The following is a 25390-nucleotide window of genomic DNA, read 5'->3' as shown; positions in this document are numbered from 1 at the left end:
GAACAACACACTGTTTGTAAAGAGTAGCTTTCAATTTCCCCCTCTAACTTACTTGTTATCCTTTCCTACCTCCTTGTTTTCAGGCATAGCCCCAAACCAATTAACTCTATAAACATAATAATTATCTTGTCATTGGACATGCCAGTGGACTCTCACATAAGAGGTTGTGATAATTTGTGAGAGGGTTGGATCAGAGGAAAAGGAGTCAAGTCTTCTGGTCTCTGTTCTCAGGTGTGCCACTGACTTGTTGTGTGAGCTTGGATAAATTTCCTAATTTCTTTGTACATCAGTTTCTCCAGTAATAACACTTGCTATTTTGCAGGGGTATTATGAAGCTTAATGTTTATACAGTGCTTAGAGAGCTTCAGACGAAAGATGCCATAGAAGTATAAAGTATCCCTGTATTAAGGATGTTCTGTGAGTTGAGGAAGGATTGGGTCTTTTATCGTATTTTGAAGGCTTCAGAGTAAAACACAGTATTGTTTAAACATGTTCAAAAAACGTGTTAGGCCCCAAAATCATGAGATTAGTTTAAAAATAATGAGATTAGTTAAAAATTTATAAATATTGAATTATTTTCATTGGTCTTCTAGTTTTGAGCCTTTATGAACTTTTATCACATTTTGAAACTTTTCTCTGCACTCCTAAGGACTAGAAACTTACTTTTTTTAAAAAAACGAAAGCTCAGAAACGTTCTAGTCACATGACTCCAAGAGCTGGGACTTTAAGAATAAAACCAAATTTCATGAGATTCACAATAAAACTGTGAGAGTTGGTAATATTGAAAATATAACTTCTTGCTTCTCCTTTGACACACTGCAAATCTTGGAAATAAGGTGGATGAGAGATTCAAGTTTCAATAATAATAATAATAATATGAAAAAAAAAGGTCATGACTTTGCTTCTTAGCATTTATTATATGATGTAACATACCCAATATTAAGTTTTACTTTTCCTGTACCTTCTCATGGCTTATATGGTAATGAACTGGAAGTGTGTATGTGCAACACTGCCCTCTACTGGATGGGATCAGAAATGATCCACTGTTTGTCTGCTATTACTTACCAGAAATTCTGGCTTAAGTAAGTGGAAGTTAGAGTCTTGCAATGTGACTTGAGTCTGATGGGACCCGACTACAAGCGTCGGGGTTGGGTCAGCCCTGAAAACAACCAACACTCTCAGGCACAGGTTCAGCCGTCTCTTATCACCTCTTCCTGCCTGTGGGGTTGGCATGGTGGTCCAGGCTGTGTGAGCCACTCCTACTGGTTGCCACAACCTCACTCCACCTCTCACTCTGTAGCTCACAGTGCAGTGAGGTGTGGAGGCTGTCAGGAGTGGGGCATGCAGCTGCTGCTGAGCCAACCCCACAGGCAGGAGGCAGCAGGAAATGGATTGTGGGCACAGGACCTGGGGACCAGGAAGCCCCATCAGGCCAAGCCCCAAGGATGAGGTGGTGACCGTGAGAGTCTACATATTACATCCTACAGAGGAGGACTGTCAGGGTCAGGTTGGGTCTGAAAACAACTCGACACTCAGGCTTAGGTTGGGTTCAGGTCGTTTGTGGGCTAGTTGGAGTCGGGCTTTCAAATTAGGTCCAAGCAGACCTCTAATGGTAAGATAAATGAATATAGAGTTTGGAGCTCCTGAGATCTAAACCCAGTACTGTCATCCACTCTCTGTGATCTTGGGAAAGTCCCTTTGCCTCTCTTTACCACCGTTGATCCATGTGTAAAGTGGGAATAATAATGCTGAACCCCTTTACATCGATGTTGCAAGTAATACAAGTCCAGTGTTTTGAATGTGTAAACATCTGCGTTTTATTGGTGTTTTTACCGTATGTGACAAGTTCCAGTACAATGTTATAAAATGGTTTGCTGTAGTACAGAGGTTCTCAGACAGGGAAGCAGGCAGGGATCCATCAAAATTCCTAGGAGAATGTGGCAAGGCTTCTAATAATTCAGGAATTACATGGCATGACAGAGGAGCAGATTGGCCAAATTTGAACAGTGTTATGACCCTGTGCACAAGGTTGCGAACCACTGACTCAAATCTATCACTGACTGGCATTATCAGCACTAATACAGGTAAGGGTGTTTTTATAGTACCATTTGACTTGCATTTTTGAGTAATTTGCCTGGTATCTCCTGAAGAAACGCATTAGCAATGGTAAGTGGCAGTATCCGTCTTGCTATTGTAACGGGGGCCTTCAAGTTAAAAAAAAAACTATGCTAAAATTGGGACATGATTCAAAAAAGGTTGAGAACCCCTTTCCTAGCACTACAGGAGTGAGACTGGAGTGGGGTTGGAGGAGATCTTGGCATTCTGAGGATGCAGAATTACCAACTCTCACAATTTTATTGCGTCACTATATCTGGTTGTTTTCCCGAAGCGCCAGTTCCTGGAGTCATGTGAATACGCAAGATTCTCAGTTTAAATTTTTTCTAACATTTCTAACCATTGTGGTGACAGAGAAAAGCTTGAAACATGACCCAAGTGCACCTCAGAGACTCAAACATCAGAAGGCAAATAAAAAGAACCCTGAAGTTTTGAGGGGCTTGACATGATTTTTGAACACGTGGTTGGTTGCGGCTGGCAATGTGGGGAATGCCATTTTGCAGGCCGAGGGCTGGGAGGCAGGAGGATGAGATGGGGTGCTATGGGGCGATGTGGCTGAGGCCTGCCCTGTGCTGGTGGGTGCTGACCAGTGCTTGGGGTGCAGGGAAAGGTGCATTTACCCTGGCTCTATGGGATCGGTCTAATGTTAGGGCTGTGCCGTTCCCCTGGGGGAGGGGGAGAATGCCCCTAGCACCACCGCCTCTCCACCCCCTCATTGCACCGTGCGGGCGGGGGAGGCAAACCATCCCCACGCGGTCCGCCTTGTGCTAACTCCCCCTTCCCCGGCGCTCCCATCTCGGACGGTTCTCTAACGCCCCTCACACTAGTTTGTCCCAAACGGACGCCCGTCTGCGCGCTCAGTCCAGCCCCCGCCCCTCAGTTCGACCTCTTTACCAACCCGCCCTGACTCGGAGGGAGCTGGCGTTAGGCTCCGCCCCTTTGCCCCCGCGTGAATCAGCTGATCTCTGAGCCCAGAAGCCGGCGGCGATCCGGCTGTTAAGGCGAGAGCGGCGCCAGGTGAAGTGGTTCCCGGCCGGCTGAGGTAGCGCGAGCGCCGGCTTCAGTGAGGAGGGCGCGAAGGGCTGGAGCCCGGCTGGGAGCGAAACTTGAGTCACGTGACGCGGGGGGGGGGCGAGCCGCTCCAATTGCCCAACCGCCTCATCCGTTCCCCAGGGCGCGCAAGGCCCCCATCTTTCGCCGTCCGCCTGCCCGTGCCCCTCAGAGCTCCGCTCCGCGCGGGGACCGAGAGCCGGGGGGCTCTTGCCGTGGCACGTCCCCCGCCTGTGCGCGTCTCCCTCACCGACCGGGTCCCTGGGACGTGACTGCCTGGGAGTGCCAGGTGCCGGCTGGGCACTCAGCGCCTCCCCGGAGCGCTTCGGGCGGGCGGGCGGGGATGGTCCCCGGCCACCCCGCTGAGGTGAGGCTGCCTCAGGCCCCTGCATCGTCTCCGAGGAGGGCAGCGGGTTGGGGTCTGGGTGCAGGTGACCTGCCAAGGGGGCTGGTGGCGTCTCGGAGTGGGGGAATAACTAGGGCTGTGAGATACACGGAAGAAAGAGGCCAGGGGCCCCGCCGGGCAGTGAGATGCAGCAGCCGGCCGAGCAGCCTCTGGGGCGGGAGTTGTGGCAGCCCCTCACGCAGTTAAAGCTGGAACGGCCAGAGCGCTGGGCTGGCCAGTGGCTAGCTCACGGGGTGGCAATCGGTCCATGGACCAGTCCAACCTCTTTGGGTCGCTGTGTTGAATTCAGCTCCCTCAGGCGTTAAGTGAAAGTTATCTGGCGGCTGTTCAGTCACCTGTGTAAAATAAGTTTGGTAATGTCACTCCAGTTCCCAGAGGATTACTGCCCACCATGAAGGGGTGGGGGGAATCCAACCTGACTGGTGCTCATTTGACAAACGTGTTGATAATGTCAGAAGACAGACCATGGATTGCTAAGTAGTAGTATTTATTAAAGGTGGCTCTTCCAGGGCCAGGCTGAAGTGTGCTTATGGAGGAGTATGCACTATTGTTAATAGTACTGTGTGGGTGTGCTTTTTTGTGACCAATTATATGGCATAAACGTCAGATGAAATACATGCACAGATCAAATATCTTAATTTAAAAAAAATCAAAAAGGTGTAAGGGTGCACAGATCTAATTTCTTTTTTTGTTCGTCAGTGACTCCCACTCACATGCTGTCAAAGAGAAGGGACTAGCAATTCTAGCCTGAATATTTTATTGAAGGTTTGTTTACTCCTCCAATAAACTCTTTCCCCTTGTGTTGGAGCTGTACTATTGCTTTTCAGCATTTCAGCCCAATTACCAGATTCCTCCTGATATTAAGCTGTTCACATCTTCTCTCTTCTCTCTTCTGTGTCTAGATGTTCCTCTTTTTTTAAAAAATTCTTTATTTTAGCTGGTCTCTCCTGCTCCCTCCTACCCTGTTTTTGGTTTGCTAGAATCTTCTTTTTCCCCACTCTGCTTACCTTTCTACACTAGGTCTCCTAGGATCACATTTCTAAAGGCCATATGTCAGTGCTGTCTGCAGCTGCTATTACAGGTTCACCTGCACTGGTGTTAGCAACATTGGGAGCCCTAACATAGATGGACCACCTGCTGCAGCCCTGCTTCATTTTGAACATTATGTCATTTAACCTGGCTTAGGGCAGACCTAATTGGCACAGTGTTAAAAACATTGTTGGCAACTAGTGGCCCATATACATGCGGGCTACCTGCATTGCTAATACCAGTGGACCTGAACCACTGTTAGCAACAACGTGACAGTTACAGAAAATTTTCCAAACATCAGCAGGGCCAACTTTTGTCTGACTTTATGTACCTGACTGAGGAGGGCTGGATGTAACTTCCTCCAGAACCCCTGCTGCTGCTTCATCGGTTTGACAGAAATATTGCAAATTTATGTTTTTGTTAATATACATTTGAAGCATATGCTGCAACACATATAGTTAAAACTTCCTTTGTGACTATTTAGCTAATTGTGTTTTGTATAGTCACTGAAATGTGTGGTCCAGTTATTAAATGGAAATGGTAAGTAAATCAAAGGGGGACGTACCTATAAAAATGAGGCCCTTTGTTTTGGTTGAGTTTTGAGTGTAATGGGAAATGTACTGTGGCATTGAATATGTGTGATTTTATCACTGAATAGTCAATAAGGAACACAGTTCTATAGTAACCAGCATACTATATATTGTATCATATTGTACTCTTTTTTTTTTCTTGCTTTTGAGAAAAAAATTCTTACTAGGTTATAGGATAGTGCACTGATGTTTCACTTTTTGGAGCATTTGGGCTAAAATCTGAGGTTAGGTCACGAATGGAAAGTATGAGGTCCATCTCTTGATAGTCACCATCTGTCCACAAAACAAAACCATCCCATAATTTGGCTCTATTCAGCATTATTTCTAGTTTTTGTTCAAGAGAGGCCTAGGTTTGGAATAGTAGGGATGTTGCATGTCAGGACTGCGATGTGTGGGCAGAGCTACATAAGTACTGGCGTAGTGTAAGGTTCTCACATGATACATGGCTTTAAAAGTCTGCACCTGGTGGTTCACTTTCATGAGCATTAAACTCATGGAGACAAGTAACATTTTTAAAACCTTTGTAATCTAATATAATGTAGAGATGAATTTAAGAACGTATGAAGATAAGTAAAGGAAGAAAATGTTTCTGTTTGTTTTTAAGGTAGCATGTCCAGTGGTCAGAATACAGTTAGAAATTGGGAATTCCCAAGCTCTAATCTGAGCTACTCACTATGGCTTGGGCAGGTTATTTAAATTTTGTCCTTCAATTACCTATCTGTACAATGTAAATAATAACGAACTACCTCACAGGAGTGATATAAGCTTTAATTAATCCTAACATAGAATTTAAAGGTTTTAAATACCTTAGAAATGACATTGTTTGTTGTTTCCAGGAGTCAAGGTCAGTGAGGTAATATCTGTTATTGGACCAACATCTGTTGGTGAAAGGGACAAATTTTTTAGCTTACACAGAGCTCTTCTTCAGGAGCTTGGCTGTTTCACCAAAAGAAGTTGGTATGATAAAAAGTTATTACCTCATCCACCTTGTCTCTCTCTAATGAATGACAAGGTATTGTGTAAAGATAACTTAGGTAAAACGGTTAATGTGTAATTTAAATAATACTTTCTAATAAGTATACCTAGTAACTTTTTAATTTTAGTATACGGAGTGTGTTTACAAAAATTAAAACACCACTTACCTTTTCTATTTTGCCTACTCTCAATCCATGTTGTAATTTTTTCATACTTAACTACATCAACTGTATAGTGCCATTCTTCAGATGAGTGCTAGAAGAGATCTTGCCAGATATCTAAAACTTAGTCCCACTGCTCAGTTGTTTTTAGCACCTTAACAAAAACAAAACTAAAACTTTGTAGCCTCTGATGTTACAAAACATGTGCGTGCATGATCTTGAGTAAGCTTAGTTTCCTGCTCATGACTACAATCTAATCACTGGGTGTTTACCATTATCTGTGTAAGTCTTCCTTCGTTGGAGTCATATTTCAATCGTATCTGTATCTCTGAAGCCTGGGTTGCCCACAGTGATGGGGCACTGGTGAATTTAAGCGTACGTGAGTCTTTGAGTCTGATGACACTTTCTAACCCTAAGAATTTGTGTTTTCTTGAGTTTCTTCACTGTAATGTATTATTGTTTGTTTGTTTATTTATTATTATGGATAAGAATATTTCACATGGCTAGAGGTTCCAAAAACATTTTGTGACTCATTTTAAAAAATTTAAGCTATGGTTTATTGATTTTTCTCAGGTATTGCATATCATCACTGTGAGATTTTAATCAAAGATAATTTTAAAATGACTTTTTGCAACAGGTGTTAACTGTAAATGTAACTGAGGCAGTTAGTAACTGTGTTGTGGGAAATATGGCTTAAGTGTCCTATTTCTTAGAGAGTGGGCCACAATATTTAATTAAGGTTATCTAATTTATCATTGTTTTCAGATTGTACCATATTAAAATAAGTTGAGCATTTTTATTTGATGGCTCTTTTATTTGTCTCTGAAAAATGTCATCACTTGGACTTAGTTTTTATTAGAATGACTGCATGTGACAAACAATATGCATCAGTGTAACATCTTTGAGAGAGACAAGGTAGGTGAGGTAATATCTTTTATTGGACCAACTTCTGTTGGTGGAAGGGACAAGCATTTGAGCTTCACTGAGCTTTTCTTCAGTTTGACAATTGGTTATCTTCAATGTGTCAAACTGAAGAAAAGCTCAGTGAAGCTCAAATGCTTGTCCCTTCCACCAACAGAAGTTGGTCCAATAAAAGATATTACCTCACCTACTTTTTGTCTCTCTCTTATTCTTGCACCAACATGGCTACAACAACAGTGCAATGTACTGTATTTGAACAACTGAACATTTTTATGCCACAGCCATTATTACCTCTCAACTTTATGTACCTGAAATGTCACCCTCTCTGCCCCCCTTCTCCCAAATATATAACTATTTGGGGTAATTGGATTTTGTGTCTGGTTCCCCAAAACTCTGTTTTTTTCCCAACTCAATGTACGATATTTCACATTTATCTAATATTTTGTTAAATTGTAGAATGCTAGATGCATCTGTTCTAGTACAAGAGGTTATCTACACGTAACTAAACTTCATGAGTGTGACTGACAGAGTTTTAGTTCTAATCTTTCTACAGTAAAAGGCTTACAACTTCTCCGGGTTCTGAGTCTTTTCTCTGTTTCTTTTGGTGCATAAAAGATCCATTCAGTCAAATTGAATGCTTTTTCAGCATACCTCCCTGTCATAATAAACACTGTTATCTTGTCATAATATTGCAAAACTTTCCAAAGATCTCTTGTACATAAAACCAAATTGATTTGAATGGATAAGATATCACCAGCATGCACTGCTGTCATTTTTATCAAGGATTATTTTTAGTTCAGTGTTTAGCAAGGCATTTGGCCAATAAGAATCAAAGTTTTGAATTTCTGGATGTTGATAACTGAGTGAAAAGTCATTGGTAACTGTTTCTTATAAACAAAATTAAAATTATTTGAAAGACGTACTGTGGTTTCTTTGCATTCAAAAGGCCGTATATAAGAATCTTTACGGGACCCGGTGTCTTCAATAAATATAATACGTAATTGCATCTTTGACTTAGTCTCTGGTTTAGGAAGGTTTTACAGTAGAGTAAATGATGGTCTAGGTATTCTGTCTTTGACAAATGCTATAAAATTTAATGCAGAACAGAAAGGTATACAATTCTTTAAATCTGTTTTTCATTTCCAGTGGATTTAAAGTCAAATTGTTTAGCCTCCTTCTACCTGAATTGCACCCTGCTGCACTGGAAGCGTGTTTAAGGGCTTCCATCTAAGATTTTAAAAGTAGAAATGGGAAATTGTTGTCGTGGGGTGGGAGGGCTGGGAGGAGAGGTGGTAAGATGGTGGGTGGGAGGGAAGAAAGACCAGGGTTTGAAAGCTGAAAGGACAAAAAGGTTGGAGACAACTGACCATGTCAGTTTTAAACTCTCCCATTTCTCTGTGAATTTGGCTATGCTGTATGCATACTCCTTTATAAGCTTGCACAGTAAAGAGTCTTTAATCTATAATTTAATTCTTGCATTATTAAATTCCTACTATAGCACAAGGCCTAATAACTGTGCACTTTAGTGGTAGTATGTATTTTACGATTCGGGAATAAGTTTATGGATTCGGCATTCCTAATTGTATGAGCTGATTGCAGTAATGCTTTATTGCTGTATTATTACTTCTGAGTATAGAAGTATATTATTAAACTATCAGACATCAGTGAAAAAGTTACTGTCTTGCTGTTAAATTTTTGAATGACATCTTTCGCGTATTATAGAGATGTTGGTATAAACTACCTTTTTGCCCAGGAAAGAGAAGTGTCATTGCAAAAGCAACACAACACTTTCCAGAGATTTCTGAATCCTAAATACTAGTTTTTAGCAGTTTGTAATAAGGATGTTGCTGGTTGGGAAAGCTCAAACAGCCTGCTTATAGGCTGAGTCTATTCTGTCTTAAAAATAGCTTTGTTCAATCTGTTTGACACCATTGTAGGATGAGTGGGCAGAATATGTCTGACTTTTGTTTTGCCACTCAGTATGAAATAGTCTAAATACTTTTAAGCATTCTTATAGCGTGTGGATGTTCATTTATTGGACATCTAAGATAGTGTGTATTCAAAGCTTTATCTCCTGTCTTTTTACAGTGCTTACGGGTGATGTGCAGTTCTATAGCCTATTCATCTTACAGTTTCACGGAACAGTTGACAGAGGTGTCCCATACATTCTGCATAGAGGAATGATTTGGTGATGGAGTGCTTCCGCTGACTGATGGACCAACAAGAGAGAAGGTAAAAACATGCTGAGACAATACAGACCCCATAAAACCATTTCAGCTAATAAATGCCTTTAAAATTAATTTCTAAGGTCTAAATTAAAGTTGGGCAAAAATGTTTGGACAGTTTTTTTGGGGACAAAAAAATGCATGTGTGAGTCAACTAAAACATTTAAAGAATTTGTATTTAATTCAGCAGATTATTTTGGTAAAAAAAAATCTGGAGAAAATGTTGTTGGTTTTTTCACTTTTTAAAAAAAATTAAGATTTTAAATGACTTTTTCTTTTGATTTTTAGTTTTATTAAAAAAATTTATTTTGCGTTAAATGAAACATTTCATTCGACCTGAAACAAAAGTGGTTTGGTTTTTTTTTTGTTTGCTGAAGAATGTCCATTTTGTGCCATCTTGAAACAATTTTTTTCTGTTTATTTTCCAATTTGGCCAGCGAATCAAGGAATCAGTTTGCACAGCTCTAGTTCAAATGTTCTTTGTCAATATAATTTTTTAGAATACTGTACAGTATTTTAGGCCAAAGGAAAAAAATTGTAGTAGCTTACTTGTACTTCAGGATTTTGGGATGATTGGTACTCTCCATGACTTCTTGCAACTGTGACTATTTTTTTTTTAAGTTAGCTACTGAAACTTCAGACTGTCTGTTGAAAGGTTGAAAATATGAATTCACCAGAAATCATTAACACTTCTTGTGTACAGTAGAATTTACTAATTTAAAAAAATTGTGTGCATGATTTTCAGTTCTTATGAACAGCACTGGATTGACAGGTCTGGAGACTCAAATCCTCTGATTATTCAGAGAAACACATGCAGCAGTGGCTGTATAAACTTTCACTGCACTGCCTTCCTAATGTGCTTTAGCCTGCCCTAGAGGGGTGAAATCTTAAGTGAAAGAGAGAGTTCAGTCTTCGTATCCTTTCACTCCTTAGCCTCTTTACTGTGACTACCAACAAAGGGGTTGGTTAGTGTCAGTTGTAGTGATAGTTTTTTGTAATGTGGGCATTTACACTGGGTCAGTAAACCCACCACATTAATTTCACAGAGGGCTGTTAGATGGTCAGTATCCATTTGTTAGCACTTTCGGCTGAATATAACATGGTACGGTGATGAAAGGCTCTGTATTCCATTATTCTGCCCCCTAGCAAAATGTATATTATAATTTTAGTAAAATATCCAAAATATGTCACATTAATTACTACTTTTCTTAATTGGATAAAAATCCAGTTAGTTAATTTTCAGCAAATTCTATTTTAAACAAAATTTTATCTAAAGTAAAAACTGTCTTTAAATTTAAATATTGGTTCTACTAGTTGGACCAAATGCCGTACTTATAACTTTACAAGAGCTCTTGTCGGTCGTCGTCGTCCTTCTCCTCAGCTTTCTGACATGGAAACCCAGCGGAAAGAGAAAGAACTGAAATAAGACAACATTCCATCTGAACAACTTAGTCTCACCTGATCTTGGATGTTCCAGAGTTTCTCAAAAATAGACTTCCTTCATAGTTAGAGATGGTTTGATGAGACTATAAAATGTATGAATATTTGCTGCAGCCACCTTCCGACACTAATGAATGTACCATGCTCAAATGGGTGCAGATCACCCTTTAGCAGTAGGTTAATTGTTTTTAGGTTCTTTTAAGTTGGAGGTGAGATGTCACTTCATACTCTACTGTAGGCCCCCATTACCATAGTAAATGAGCATCGCACAATCTTTAATGCATTTAACTTCACAACATCTAGGTGAGGTAGGTAAGTGCTATTTTACATCCAGGAAACAAAGTACAAAGTAAGTGATTTGCTCAAGGTCACGCAGGAAGTCTGTTGCAGAGTAGGGAATTGAACCTTGGTTCCAAGTCCAAACTTTAGTACCTTAGTCACTGAACCGTTCTTCCTTTCTTTCCTATATGTAAATGAAAAGTAAACTGGCTTGCAGAAAACTACAGGCTGATTCTTTGATTCTTCCTTTTCTTTATAGCTCAGCAGAGGCAGAAGGAGCCAAAGAGAGAGGCCTGGTCCATATCTGGCAGGCTGGTTCCCTCTCCTTAACACCTGAGAGACTTCCAGGCTGGAGTGGAAAGACAGTACTGCAGGCAGCTCTCGGAATAAACCATGGGTTGCTTCTAACAGAAGGTATTAGACAGTATTGTTTTAGGTCTCAGACTATGAACAACTTAAAATTCCGGTTAAGACTAGATTGAAATTAGTGTAAAATTCTAAAACAAACTTTAAAGAAATATTTAAGATTTGTATTACTACCAAAATGTCTTCATTGTAAAGGCTGAGTAAGAGTCAATTTTTCTACTTTATTTTCATCAGTCATTTTAAATTGCACTAGGCTAATTTTTCTCTTTAATAAAAAGTGGCTCAAAGTTTGAGAAGCCTTACTTATAAAATGGCAAGATAATTTGGAGCTACTTCACCCTCTGTGTTACCTCTAAATGCGTGTTACAACAATGTATTGGATTTAAAAAAATACAACATTACAAAAAGTCATCTTGATATGGGATAAGTTTGGGTTTTTTTGTGTTCTGAAAAATTGCAAGCAAGTAGATGCAGCAGTGAAATTTGGTTTGATCAGTTGTCTCTTTGAATCAAAAAATACTTTCCAAAAGACAATTCCTTTGGTTGTGATATATTTTGCCACTTGATTGTACTGATCAATGGGTATACCATTGTAAAGATTAGACTGGAAGTAATGTCTTTGATATTTTTCTGATGTTTTCAAAGGAAGAAAATAATTTCACACCTTTGTATATCACTGAGCTGCAGGTAAAGAATGTTATAGTTTAGGGGAATGCCAGTTAGAGCCAGTTGTAATTTCTGACCTGATAGACCTGTCTAATAAAACATTTCTGAACTAGAAAAACTTTGCTTCTGTGCACATATGACTCGAAGTGCACTGTTTTATGGCTATGACTGTAGTGATCACTGGTGTATAACTATCAAAAAAGTGTTAACCAAATCAGTCCTTCTTATAGGATTCTATTTTTTTGCCTTTTTTGTTGCTTGCTGATTCATTTCAAATGAGTTGGCACTGTTACCACAATCTTGGACAATGTTGATGAAATTCCAGAGAGACTATGTTTAAAAGGTCAAACCAACAATAAGTATATTTTTCCATAATTAAGGAATAAATAGTAGGACAAATTGTTTACTGTTTTATGCACTCTTGCTACATATCACGGTCCAGCACTTTGGCATGCTTCAGGGACACTGAATATTTGTACAGCTAGAAGGCAACCATGCTTTAACCTGCTCCTCCAACACTGTTGTATTTGTAGAGTACATGGTAGGCCCACAGTCTCCGTGGAAGCCTCAATTTAGAGTTTCCTTTGTTATATTTCAAGTCTGATACTACAATATTGGTACAAAATTAACTTCTACTGAAGATGAACAGTGTAAATATTAAGAAATGGAATATGTTTTATGCATTTTAAGAGAATTTTATGCAAATTCTCTTGACATTAGTATATCAGAATGATTAGCACTGGCAGGCTGAATTACACTCATTCATGAAGGTATTGACTGAAAAGCTCTCTTTTGAGCCCATAATAGATTAGCAGGTTGCTAAGAATAGATAAAAATTTAAATTGGATGTACTAGAATTCATTTTAAAGGCAGCATGCAATACTAGGTCAAATCCCCACTGTATAATGCATCCATGCTAGTGATTTACTAGAATGGACCAACAGATAAATCGGTATCAAGTGTAAGACCTCTTGCCAGCAGTAGCACAGAGTCCCTAATAGTTATTGAAACCAGATCTCTCAGATAATTTCAGTAAATCAACAACTGCAGTTAACACTGAGCCCAGAACAAATTAAAAATGAAAATCTGATTAAATGAGTTCCTTAGTTGTTTATATGGTTAACTTCATTAGAATGATGCTGTCTTTCAGGTGGCGAGGTCTACAGCTTTGGAAAGCTTCCCTGGAGGGTTGGGCTAGAGGAAACTTGCACTAAGAGCCCCATCTTAGAAAATGCTTTGGTTGGACAGCATGTTACTACTGTGGCAGCTGGAAGCTACCATAATGGAGCAGTGACCGAGAGTGGTGTGGTATACATGTGGGGAAACAATTCTGCTGGACAGTGTGCAGTGGCTAACCAGCCCTATCTGCGAGAACCAAATCCTATTAGTATTTCTGACTCTGAAACCAGTCCTCTGCTGTCAGTCAGGATTTTGCAATTGGCATGTGGAGAGGAGCACACCCTGGCACTTTCACTAAGCCGAGAAATATGGGCATGGGGAAGTGGCTGTCAGCTAGGTCTCATAACAACTACTTTCCCAGTGACCAAGCCTCAAAAGGTAGAACATTTGGCAGGACGCGTTGTGCTCCAAGTTGCCTGTGGAGCGTACCACAGCCTGGCTCTTGTACAATGTCTCCCTGCACAGGACATGAAACCTATCCCAGAGAGATGCAATCATTGCAGCCAGCTCCTGATTACGATGACAGATAAAGAAGACCATGTAATCATATCGGATAGTCACTGCTGCCCATTAGGTGTGGCACTGGCTGACTCCCAATCAGCAGACCATGTCTCCTGCTCCTCATTGGAGACTCTTGAGGGGAAAAGTGCTACAGGTAGCCAAAGTGAGGATTGTCAGAAAACCTTTGTAGAAGATGAGCCAGCTGCTTCAGAATCAGAGGTGACGAGTGTGCTTTCTAACAATGATGGACAGGAAGATAGTGGAATTTCCAGTCCTGGAAATGTTTTGTTTCCTGACAAAAAAGCAGTAAAAGAGTACTTGGAGAATCTGTCAGATCACCCATTAAATGACAGCCAGGAGAAAAGCATCAGTACAGAACTTGAACAGGTACCAGCCATCACTGGTCTATACTTTTTCTCTTAATATTTGTACTGTATGCATGACATCCTGTAATGTGCCCATGAAAACTAAAGGATTCTCAATATTAACATAATTTTGAAGCTATAGCTACAATTCTGGAGTTATCACAGTGTTTCTTTCACACTTTTAGCAATCAAACACAAATACAGAAGTGATTTTGGACTGAAAGTAGAATTGTCGTCATGTTTGTTCAGTCCTGGGCCTTTATATGAGCAGCCTTGCCAGATAGTTCTCTAGTCGTGTGCTGTGGACTATGCAGTAGAGAGAACCCAGTAAAACCCATCTCCCATTCCCTTCTCTAGTGCCTTAGGATATATTGGTATCCTGTTCAGCTAGATCAATATTCTGGCATTTGGCCAGCTGATATAATACTTTTCTTCCTATGAAGAGAGACCCCCATCACCCTCACAATTCTGTCTGATTCTTCTTGAGGCAAGCTAAGGATTGTAGCTGGATAGTTAACTTTTATTGAAGGATCCACATTTTTTCCCTATTTGCCCCACTTTGGGAGACCGTGGCAAGTGTAATGAGTGGCGAATTAATCTTCCACATGTCAAACTTATGACGATCCGAAGACAGCAGTAATCAGCAGACCTTTTAGTAGCCATCGGAAGGGAAACTCTTGATCTGAGTTATTGAATCTGCTGTAAAATGTGTTGCTATTTTGGAGGGTTACGGGAAGAGGAGAGGTGGTCTGACATGTAAAGAAACAACCCATTTCAAACTTTTTGCCTACATGTCATCTTTCAAACTGAAATAATCACTTAGCTGACTTAATCAGAATATTTAAGTGATGTAATATGTAGATTATTCTGTAGACGACCACACCAGATTTATCTGTCCAGCAGTGTTGTCTCCCCAGCCCTACCCAAGTTCTGTCCCACTAGATAACTTTATGCTAGGGAAGTTTGTTTCTGCTTGGAAAATCCTTTGTACTGCTAGTGGCATCTTACTGTACAAGCAGTGTGGTGGCTTCACAGATGAACTTGGAAAATTACTGCAGTAGCTGCAGATACTATGTATGAGTCACTTTCTTGAGTTTATATTTTGTAAGTATGTGGGATCTCTTCTAGAGGCCAGTTCCACCCTCCCACGCTGTTGGATTTTGGGAGTTAAGGAAGAGGAGGTGGTAAAGTTAAAACCAACTTTTTATTTTCAACAGTTGTGGATTCCTCTGAGGAGTAGAAAACAAGTAGTCTCCTGCTCATTTTCTTCTCTTCCTCTCTTCCCCCCCCCCCCCCCCCCCCATGTTTCTGAAAATACTTTCGCATGCACAGTTCACAGAAATACAGTATAGTATTACTTCAAAGCCTTGAAGACTCACTGACTCTTAACACCAGGCAATATATGGATGCTGTTTGAAGGGGAAAGATGAGGACGGAAGGTGATTGTGTAATGTTTCACTTACAGTGGCAGTTAGAGGTTTTCCCTCTTGATGTAGCTTCCGTTCACAAATGGATTGTGTCTTTCTGGGATGCTTGGCAGTGTTTGTAGCCTGCTAGTATATCCTTCAGGGTAACTGCACCTGTATTCCCCCTCTATGGTCCACCATGGTCATTCACACTAGGCTCCCAGCTCCTTAGTTTTCTCCTCTCTTGGGCACAGGTTTGCATCTCTCTGTCTCTCCTTACTTGGGTTTTTGCAGACTGCACCATTCCCTGCCTATACTGTGAGTTCCCTAGCAACCATTCCCTCAGATTGCCTAAGCAGGCCTGCTTTGCCTTCTCCTCAGAAGCTATCAACAGCATAATTGCCCACTGTTAGAAGTTGCCACAGAGCCCTTTCTAAGCAAGCATATTTCTCCTGAAGGTGAAAGTATTACAGAGAGAACATATTAAAAGAAATAAAAGAACTTACTCCACTGCAACCAGGGCTCTAGCAGATGGTCAGTCCCTCAAACCCCACCAAAGAGTTTCTCTGTGGTTACACATTCATAACATCTTTTGCTCAGAACAAGAACCCCGATGAATCTGAGAGTCACTCCTTTAAACAGGTTGGGCCTTTGATCTTGGAACAGGTAATCAACAGACAGCGGGGTTCTCCTCAAGGTATATCTTTAAAAGGTTGGGTCTGGAGGTTAGAATTTGCATTCCCTCCCTCCGGGTATTTCCTAGGAAACCCACTCAAGTAAAAGTTCATTCTTCTCTGGTACGTTCTTTAAAAGAGTCCTTTGAAGCTCATAATACTTCTCAGTGTTTACATTAGTCATATCTATCTTTTCCTCCTCCAGACATTATATACAATCCTACAATAATGTATAAACATTTGCATTTTTAGTATGGTACACTCCTAAAATACTTGAACTTAATTCACTAAGGTTTATCCACAGTATTGCAGGAAATTGTCATATCGGTCATATTTATATTTCATAAATAAGAATGATTCCAGTATCTTAGTCTTCTTTATTCACAAGGAACATGTCAAAAGGATCCCTTTTTACAGGGAGGCTATAGGAAGATGTGTATTAAGGGACCTATATGAAGAAGGGAAATGGGGTTTACTGCCTTTTGTATTTGATATCTGTCAATAGCTTGAAAGCTGTTTTCGGTAGGGTTTAAGTATACTGCTTTTTATATAATGACTGGTTCTAATTGGCTGACTATAACAATAAACTTTAGAGGACTGTCTTCTGATCTACACCAGAGCCATAATTTTTGAGGTCTGCCTGACGAAGCCTCTCTGGTACATTCCTGCTTATGATAGCGCTGTCTGTATAAAGCTTTATTAACAATTTAACTAGATGTCTGTCAGTATGAGCAAAGTTAATAATTTGTTTTCCTTTGATAAGCTTTCCCAACTGTCTTCTCATAAAGGTAGCATGTTTGCTGATATACTGTAATCAACAGCAGAGACTTGAACTTAAAGGCACATAGTCAAGGTTATAAGCCCAAAATGTAACCCCTCTTTTTATATTTGTTCGCAAGTTACTTTATTTTTTCAAAACATGCATTCTTCTCTTAAAACAAAACAAAAAACAGAAACAAAAACCCACTGTCCCAGCACTAATTAACAGCCCTTCACTGCCAAACCAATATGCAACAGAGAACCTGTTTTATTACAGGTTTCAGAGTAGCAGCCATGTTAGTCTGTATTCGCAAAAAGAAAAGGAGGACTTGTGGCACCTTAGAGACTAACAAATTTATTTGAGCATAAGCTTTCGTGAGCTACAGCTCACTTCATCAGATGAAGTGAGCTGTAGCTCACGAAAGCTTATGCTCAAATAAATTGAGCTGTAGCTCACGAAAGCTTATGCTCAAATTTGTTAGTCTCTAAGGTGCCACAAGTACTCCTTTTTCTTTTTGTTTTATTACAGAAACAGGTATTGATTTCCAGCTTCCAACTATAAAGGATTATTGTGAAGTGTAGACTTAAACTACTAAAAAGTGTCTTAACAGTGTCTGATAAATGCAACAGAGGGTGTAAGAGTACTAGATTTATTTAAGGTCACACTATTGCCCTGGGTTGGGAATTATGATAGGTTTCATTGATTTCTCTTTCTGTTTTTAGCCTTCTCAAGAAGAAGAACTCACTGCTTGTCTCCCTGGCCCTCCAGGTGTAAGTACATCTGCCTTGAACAGCTTGGTGGTCTCTTGTGCATCAGCAGTTGGTGTGAGAGTTGCAGCTACATATGAAGCTGGGGCGTTGTCTCTGAAGAAAGTAATGAATTTCTATGGCACAACTCCAGGTGAACTAGGATCTCAGTCTAGTAGTCCTTCCCCAGGTCCTGAGGGGCTGAAGGACACTCGGGAAGAGCAAGTCAAACTGGAATCAATGCAAGGAAAGAAGAGTTCTAGCCTAGTGGATATTCGAGAAGAGGAATCTGAAGGAGTCAGTCGAAGACTTTCCCTGCCTGGCTTGTTGTCCCAAGGTAAGATAGTGACTAGGAGGAACCAAGAGGCCAGGGAGAGTTAAAGTAGTGTGGTAATTACTAGATGTGTGCCTCATTTGACAATATTACCTACAGTATGAACACAGATTCAACCCCCTGCTGAGATGTGTGTAAGGAAGAGTCCTTCAGACCTTATTGAATGTGGAGAGAGAGGGGAGAAGACTAGTGGGAAATGCATGCTATTTGAGCAAGACAAAGGACTTAAAATAAGGATTATTTCAAACCCATTGTGGTGCTGCTTTTAGTGATATGGATGTTTGTTCATTACAAAAGGGACTGGTAACCACCAACTCACTTCATGTAGTCTGCATAACAGATGTCAGTTGGTCTGACCCTCTGTCACTACTGCTCTTGATTGGTTTGGAGCCAATGGTTTAGAAAAATTCTCTGTCCGTTACCAAACTTCTTAGCCAGGTGGTCTTCTCCTTTCTTGTTTTTAATGTTAACTGTTCTGAATATGCAGTACTTTGTGTAACACACAGTAGTAAGGTTGAGTTCAGTGACACTCTTTCCAAGCTGAGAGAAATTATCAGAAGGTGTATGATCTCTACAGGGTAGTTTTTTATTTCAGAAAGAAAAATCTTATTGGCAGTGAACGTCACAGGTCATATTCACTTCAGTGTAATTACATACTTTGCGTTTACAGCTATTGAAAGGAAATAATGGGTAAACTCTGTTTAAGACCTAGATCTGTATCAGCATATGTGCTGTTACAGCTGCCTTCAGCTATGTACCTTTTTTCTCTCCAGCATTACTAATTCTTAAGTAAAATACCTAAGAGGACACTTTTCTTTCAGTGAAGTCAAGTGACTTAGTATATGGTACCCATATCATATAAACATTAGCTCTGAGTAAATGCCATGTTTAATTTAAAATAGGGATAAACTAATGTTGTCTATCTCAGTTTCTGTGTGGAGCTTTTTAAAAAAAATAAAATAAAATTGATTGTAGTTTCTCCTGATCTGCTTCTAGTTTCTCCAAGGCTCCTAAGAAAAGTAGGACGGGCAAAAATGAGGACCGTGGCTCTGACCCCAACCTATAGTGGAGAGGCTGATGCACTTCTCCCATCTTTAAGAACTGAAGTGTGGAGCTGGGGGAAAGGGAAGGAAGGACAGTTAGGACATGGTGATGTCCTGCCAAGGTAAGATTTCAGTGGCAGAAAGCTAATCTTACCTCATGGGACAATAGTTTTTGGGTGCTCAGAACTCTTGAAAGTCTGTCAACTGCCTGAATATAGTCTTAGGACCCCAAAGGTAGGCTCCTGTTTTTGAAAATTGTGGTTTTAACTATTACCGCTAATGTGATTTATGCAGGCTAATTAGTGGACTTGAAGGGCAAAATCCTGGTTCAAGTGGTGAAGTCAATTGTGAAATTATACCTAGAGTGTCAGTGGAGTGGCTCAGTACCCTTCTTCTGATGACTAAGCTGGTTTATCACCCTAGAGCTTTGTGATTTCTGGTGCTATGGTGCATGTTTGTTCTGTTTCAAAAATATACCAAATGTTTTATATTTGGTGTTCCCTGCCTCTTGTGTTTCATGCTGAGAGTACCCCTGATTCTGGGTTGTTTTTTTTTTTTTGTTTGTTTGTTCTGTGGGGTTGTTACAGGCTTCAACCATTATGTGTAAAAAGTCTGGACAGTAAAGAGGTGATACAGCTTTCGGCTGGTGGCCACCATTCCTTGGCCCTCACTGCCAAATCACAGGTATGAGGATAATGGTCACTTTTATCATGCATCCACAGCATAGTTGACTTGTTCACTGTTTTCTGGATTGCTCTTTATTTTATGTGCTTCCAGGCTCTGTATTCGTATGTGGAATGAGAGTCTTGAGTGGAGTGCATGATGAATTTTTGTTTGATTTTTGCATTAACTTTGTGCATTTTGTATGAGCATGTGTCCTTGCTGCTGTGCTTACAAGAATGTGATATTTTGAGTGTGGTTACCCCCCACACACACACGAGGAAATGTAAGAAGGAAGAGAGTGGAGGTAAGGAAGCACTTCCCAAAGTTCTCTTCAGCTGCCCCTTCAAATATAGATTTTTGTTTAATATCCCTACGGATAAAAATTTTATACATATGTGCATAAGTGTCTTGTTTATATATGCTGTCTGTCACTGTGGTTTTATTACTGTGTACTCTGTGCATGCAAACTATTTTTTCCCCATGTTTTTACGCAGGTATATTCGTGGGGTAGTAATACCTTTGGCCAGCTTGGTCACTTAAATTCTCCAACTACTGTCCCTCGTCTTGCAAAGGTACTGTCTTCATATTTATGGATTCCATATCTGTTTTATAATACAGAATCCTCCCAGAGCAGAGAGTTTTAAGGAATTTTGAAAAACTGTCTGACCTTCTCTTTTGTTAAAATACCCCACAAAAAGCTTTTGACAGTGCTCTAAAGTTGCAAAACCTTTTGGTTTCCATTGTTACCCTGATCCTCAGATGATTCCATGGTAACTGGTAGCAGTGTTATTTAAAGAGGCACTGTTAATGTAAAAAAAATTACTTTTACACAAAGTTAAAGTCACTACTGAATTATTTATAAGAATTGTAACATGGGAGTTACAAACAGGGAAAGTTATCTTACATTTCTTTCAAATAAGTTTCCTTTCTGTTAGCAGTTTTCTTTTTCACATTCTTAATGCTCCAGTGTTCTGACTTTAAACTCTAATTTGTTTAGAAACAGAAATTTCCAGCATATTTAGTCTTAAATTTTGTTAAGTTTCTTTTTAAAAATATATCTACCTCTTTGCCCAAATCTAAGATACTACTCCTTGAAAGATAATTTTCAGATTTGATGTTGATAGCATAACTTGTCTCTCCCCAGTTATTCATCTTTCGCCTTCAAAGTTCCAGTAATCTTAGTTAAAGCTGTTCATTCATGTTATCCTAATCACTAATTTACCATTTTTGTCATTTGTCTATATACTTCTGGACATGCCTTACAAAGAATCAGTTTGTCGTGATCAGCTTTAGAAGCAAATTCTTTGATCAGATATGTGTATCCAAATGATGAGTGTAGGTTCAACTAAACCAGTGGTTCTCAACCAGGGGTCTGGGGCCCCCTGGGAGGCCGTAAGAAGTTTCAGTGGGGCTGCCAAACAGGGCCAGCATTAGACTCTCTGGGGCCCATGGTAGAAAGCTGAAGCCCCACCGCAAACAGCGAAAGCCCAGGGCCGGGAGCCCTGCCACCTGGGGCTGAAGCCAAAGCCTGATCAATGCAGCTTCGCGGGGGGGCCCTGTGACTTGGCCCCACGCAGTTGCCCGGCTTGCTATCCCCTAACACCTGTGCTGACTTATATTCAGAAAATCAGTTATTGTGGCACAGGTGGGCTGTGGAGTTTTTATAGCATGTTGTCGAGGCCTAAGAAAGAAAAGGGTTGAGAACCCCTGAACTAAACCACTTGTCTGTGCCTTTTGATGTTTGCCTGGCTGAATGAAACACTGCCACAAAGCTAGGAAAGTTCTGCAGCTCGCCTACAAACTAGTCGATAGGAACTTAAATGGCTGTCTCTTATGCTGTTGGAATGTGTATATAGACAGCAGCGTCTGAACCATTTCCATATTTGTCTGTTTGCTTTTACATTACAAAGCAGATGAATCTTACAAAGCATCAGCCATGGGGTACAAGGATTGAGACATGCCAGATTTTCGACAAGACACAGGAATTTTACTTGTTACAGAGACTGATGTCTGTCTAAAGAATGTCAGTCCTTGTAGGATTCTTATTGGTACTCAGACTTCTTTCTTTTGTGCAGAAACATCATGTGTGAGATTAAGGCTCCCTTCTCTGATAGGTAGTGGATACTATTTTTTTTTTCCTCCTAAACTACAGGTGTGTGATGATAGTGGAGTCTGGAGCACAGCAGCAGGACCAGATTATTCCCTCTTCTTAGTGGATGGAGAAGACTTCCAGCCTGGATTATATTACAGTGGTCGAGAGGAGACTAGGGAAAATAATTCACCTGGAAACAATTACACTAAGCTTCCAGCTCTGTTGCTAGCCTGTAGTAAGGTGAGTACTTCTTGTTCCTTCTGTTTGGTTTAGATAGTACTGGTGCTTTCTTGAGATGGCTCATTGTTTCTTCTAAGAAGCTCTTCGAGATTTAACTAAATGGGAATTAAAAGTAGAGATCTGAAACATTGTCACTATATATAGCTGAAACTGAGTTAGTATTGGTGGAGCTCCACAATAAGTCTTAAGAGCTCACGGTGACCTTGTAGTGAGGCATCCTACAATCATTAGTTAACTGATAGAGTAGGAGTAGTATTGCAGCCTGGATGATACAATTTAGCATAGACACCATAATCAGCACTGTAATACTACTCCTACTCAATCAGTTAACTGATGTTTTCCACATCAGAAAGGGAGCTGATTGATATAGCTCTGAAAAAATGAGAAAAATGGAACAGCGTGACTCCCAAACATTGAAAAAGAGAGAATCTTCTTTCCTCCACTAAGGAGAAATTGTTTGGGGATGGAATGTGGTGTGTATGCATGAAGAAACTGAGGGAAAGCTAAATCAAAGAAACATTTTGCTGTTTTGAAAGTAGCTGAATTCATGGTCAGTATCTCATGCATGAGTGACAGCTGCATGAGGTAAGGGTCATCTCTTGTCTCCCAGGCCCTGTTGACACTTGCAAAATTACCAGTGGTTGACAGTGGATGTTAAATATGGGTTCCTGACTTCCTCCTTTCCATCATGCTCCAGTCAGACAGTTTTGAAAATGGGTTGGTTGCTAGCATAGATGGGTGGGGAAGAAGGGGAACAGATAGCTGACACCCAACTAATGAGTAACTTTCCTACTATTGGATACGCTCTTGGACATCAAATTATTTAGTACCAGCAAAGATCCTAATCTGCCAGTCTAGGTTTTTATACTGTGCTCATCACCTTAGGTTACTTTTCATTTTGTATTAGGATACTATATTAAAGCAGTTTCTATTTTTTTTTCTTTCAGTTAGGGTACATAAGCAGCGTGACAGCAGGTGGGGACAACTCTTTGGCCTTGGTGGACAGAAACATTATGGGATATATTGCAAGCTTGCACGAGTTGGCTACTACAGAGAGAAGGTTCTATTGCAAACTGAGTGAGATCAAATCTCAGGTCCTCAGACCCCTTCTAGGTTTAGGTAAGAGACAATCATTGATTCAAGGAATTATCTTCACTTCCCATGATGAAACTGTGTGTGTGTATGAAGGAATTGCATGGATTGTGGACCCCAATTGGTCTGAAGACATTCACTAGGTGATAGCATTCTTTGAAATCAAAAACTGTAATAGCAGATTAAGTGCCTGGATTAATTCCCGTTATTAATATAACTGTTACTGTTCTTTTGGAAATGTACGTTATATTGCTTTCTTGTTTTTTTTACAGATAACTTGGGCACTGCAACTACAGTCCAGCAGTTGCAGGATATGGCAAGCAGGTTCAGCAAGCTGTGTTATCTGATTGGTCAACATGGAGCTTCTCTGAGTAGTTTTCTTCATGGGATAAAGGAGGCAAAGAGCTTGGCCATCCTGAAGCATTCTAGTCTCTTCTTGGACAGTTATACAGAGCAAGTATTAACATCTGTCTCATACTGAGTATCTGCAGGTTTATTCTGTAGAGCAGAATATCTCTGTAACAGAGAAGAATAGATCATAGGGAGACTGGCATAAGGAAACCTCAGTTGCCAAGCAGAATCCTAATGTTCTGCAAATTTAATATCTTGCAATATAAGGGCTGGTCTACAGTGAAAACTTACATTGGCATAGCTACGTGTCTCAAGAATGTGAAAAATCCACACCCTTCAGACATGTAGCTATGCCAACCTAAACCCTCATGTATTCTGTGCTAGGTCAATGGAAGAATTCTGTTGACCTAGCTACCACCTCTTGGGGAGATAGATTAGCTACCGCGATGGGAGAACAGCTGTAGCACTGCAGTTGTGCTACTGTAGCATTTTAAGCATAGATAAACCCTAACTCAAACAATTTGCAATAAGATTTAAAAAAAAAAAAAAGCCCTCTGTGTTAAACTACAGATTTCAAGTACTTTATCTATACAGTGGCCTAGACCTTTTTGATACTTAAAAAGAAAAATGTAGTGGTTCACTTATTCACATTTGATTGGCTGCTGCACATACAGCTGTAGGAAGTAATATTGCAAAAAAGTTTATTACAGAACAATTTATCTCCACCGTCCAATATAATACGTATACTTGTACTATAAAGGGTCTTACCAGATTAATCTGAATGCTCTTTTTTTGGAGATAATTCTGTCTCAGAGGCTATTACACAAATATTTTTTTTAAGTTGCCCGGTTCAGGAGCAATATTTAACTAACTAGGTACATACATTTGATAACTGCCTACAAACTTATACCCAAAAGCTGTAGCCATTCTAGTTTCTAGAATAATTTTTAAATATCCTAGCCCTTTTTTTTTTTTTTTTCCAAAGCACTAGTCAGCATGATGTCCACCATATAACAATTAAAGATAGCGCTAAGTATGCAATCTTCTGTATTTTTATTGAATGTTCCATTAGTTGACCTCTTTAAATCAAGAAGTGTGAAATAAGAACTATATTTAATTATTAAAGGTCCCCATCTGGTAAGTGACTGTGCAGAGATCTATCCTCAGAGCCCCATTTGAAGTCCATCAGTCTTTGCACTCGTGCAGATGGCTGCCCATGTAGAATTTCTGGGATTTTGTGGCACTGCACTCTGCTATTGCACCTTAACTTGTGCATTTTAAAAGTGATGAAAAGTGAGGACAGCTTCAGCCTGAAGTTTTAACTGCCCAGTGATTGTAATATTTGTACAGGGGAATGTGAATCCAGATCAGAAATAGAAGATCATAGGCTTGCAACACCACATACAAGTTTAAAGCGAATGGTTCAATTGAATTTAGTTCATTTCCAAGGGGATAGGTATTACAACCCACCACAGTTGACATCCTTTTTGGCCTCTCTGTCAAGATTACCAAAAATCTTGGGCACAAAATGTGCCCTGTTTTCAGCCAGAGAGGTTGCCTTGTTACAGGTGAGTATTGGAGTACACTGGAGAGACTCTAAGGGAACTCTGCATGACAGCTGCCTGTATTGTACCTGTTTTTGTGGCTGAACTTCAGTCACCAGGGCAGTCAGTACATCACCTTTCCTAAGTGTGAGTCACACAAATGTTTTTGTTTTTAAA

General features: G+C 40.2%; 1 protein-coding gene across 1 annotated transcript in view; it reads left to right on the top strand.

The window, feature by feature from the left end:
• The first annotated feature begins 2940 nt into the window (after positions 1-2940).
• Positions 2941-25390, top strand: part of ALS2 (alsin Rho guanine nucleotide exchange factor ALS2) — a 66214-nt gene continuing 43764 nt past the window's right edge. The window contains 11 exon segments of the mRNA XM_037912038.2: positions 2941-3157; positions 9336-9479; positions 11451-11605; positions 13374-14290; positions 17831-18191; positions 19185-19353; positions 19819-19915; positions 20389-20466; positions 22047-22226; positions 23174-23345; positions 23591-23771. Of these exon segments, the coding sequence (XP_037767966.1) occupies positions 9460-9479; positions 11451-11605; positions 13374-14290; positions 17831-18191; positions 19185-19353; positions 19819-19915; positions 20389-20466; positions 22047-22226; positions 23174-23345; positions 23591-23771 (2330 nt within the window). The 5' untranslated portion in view covers positions 2941-3157; positions 9336-9459.

This window comes from Chelonia mydas, chromosome 11 (genome assembly GCF_015237465.2).
Source record: "Chelonia mydas isolate rCheMyd1 chromosome 11, rCheMyd1.pri.v2, whole genome shotgun sequence".
NCBI classification, from domain to species: domain Eukaryota; kingdom Metazoa; phylum Chordata; order Testudines; family Cheloniidae; genus Chelonia; species Chelonia mydas.
The sequence above is the reverse complement of the archived record's forward strand: the minus strand, read 5'-3'. Positions and strand labels throughout refer to the sequence as shown.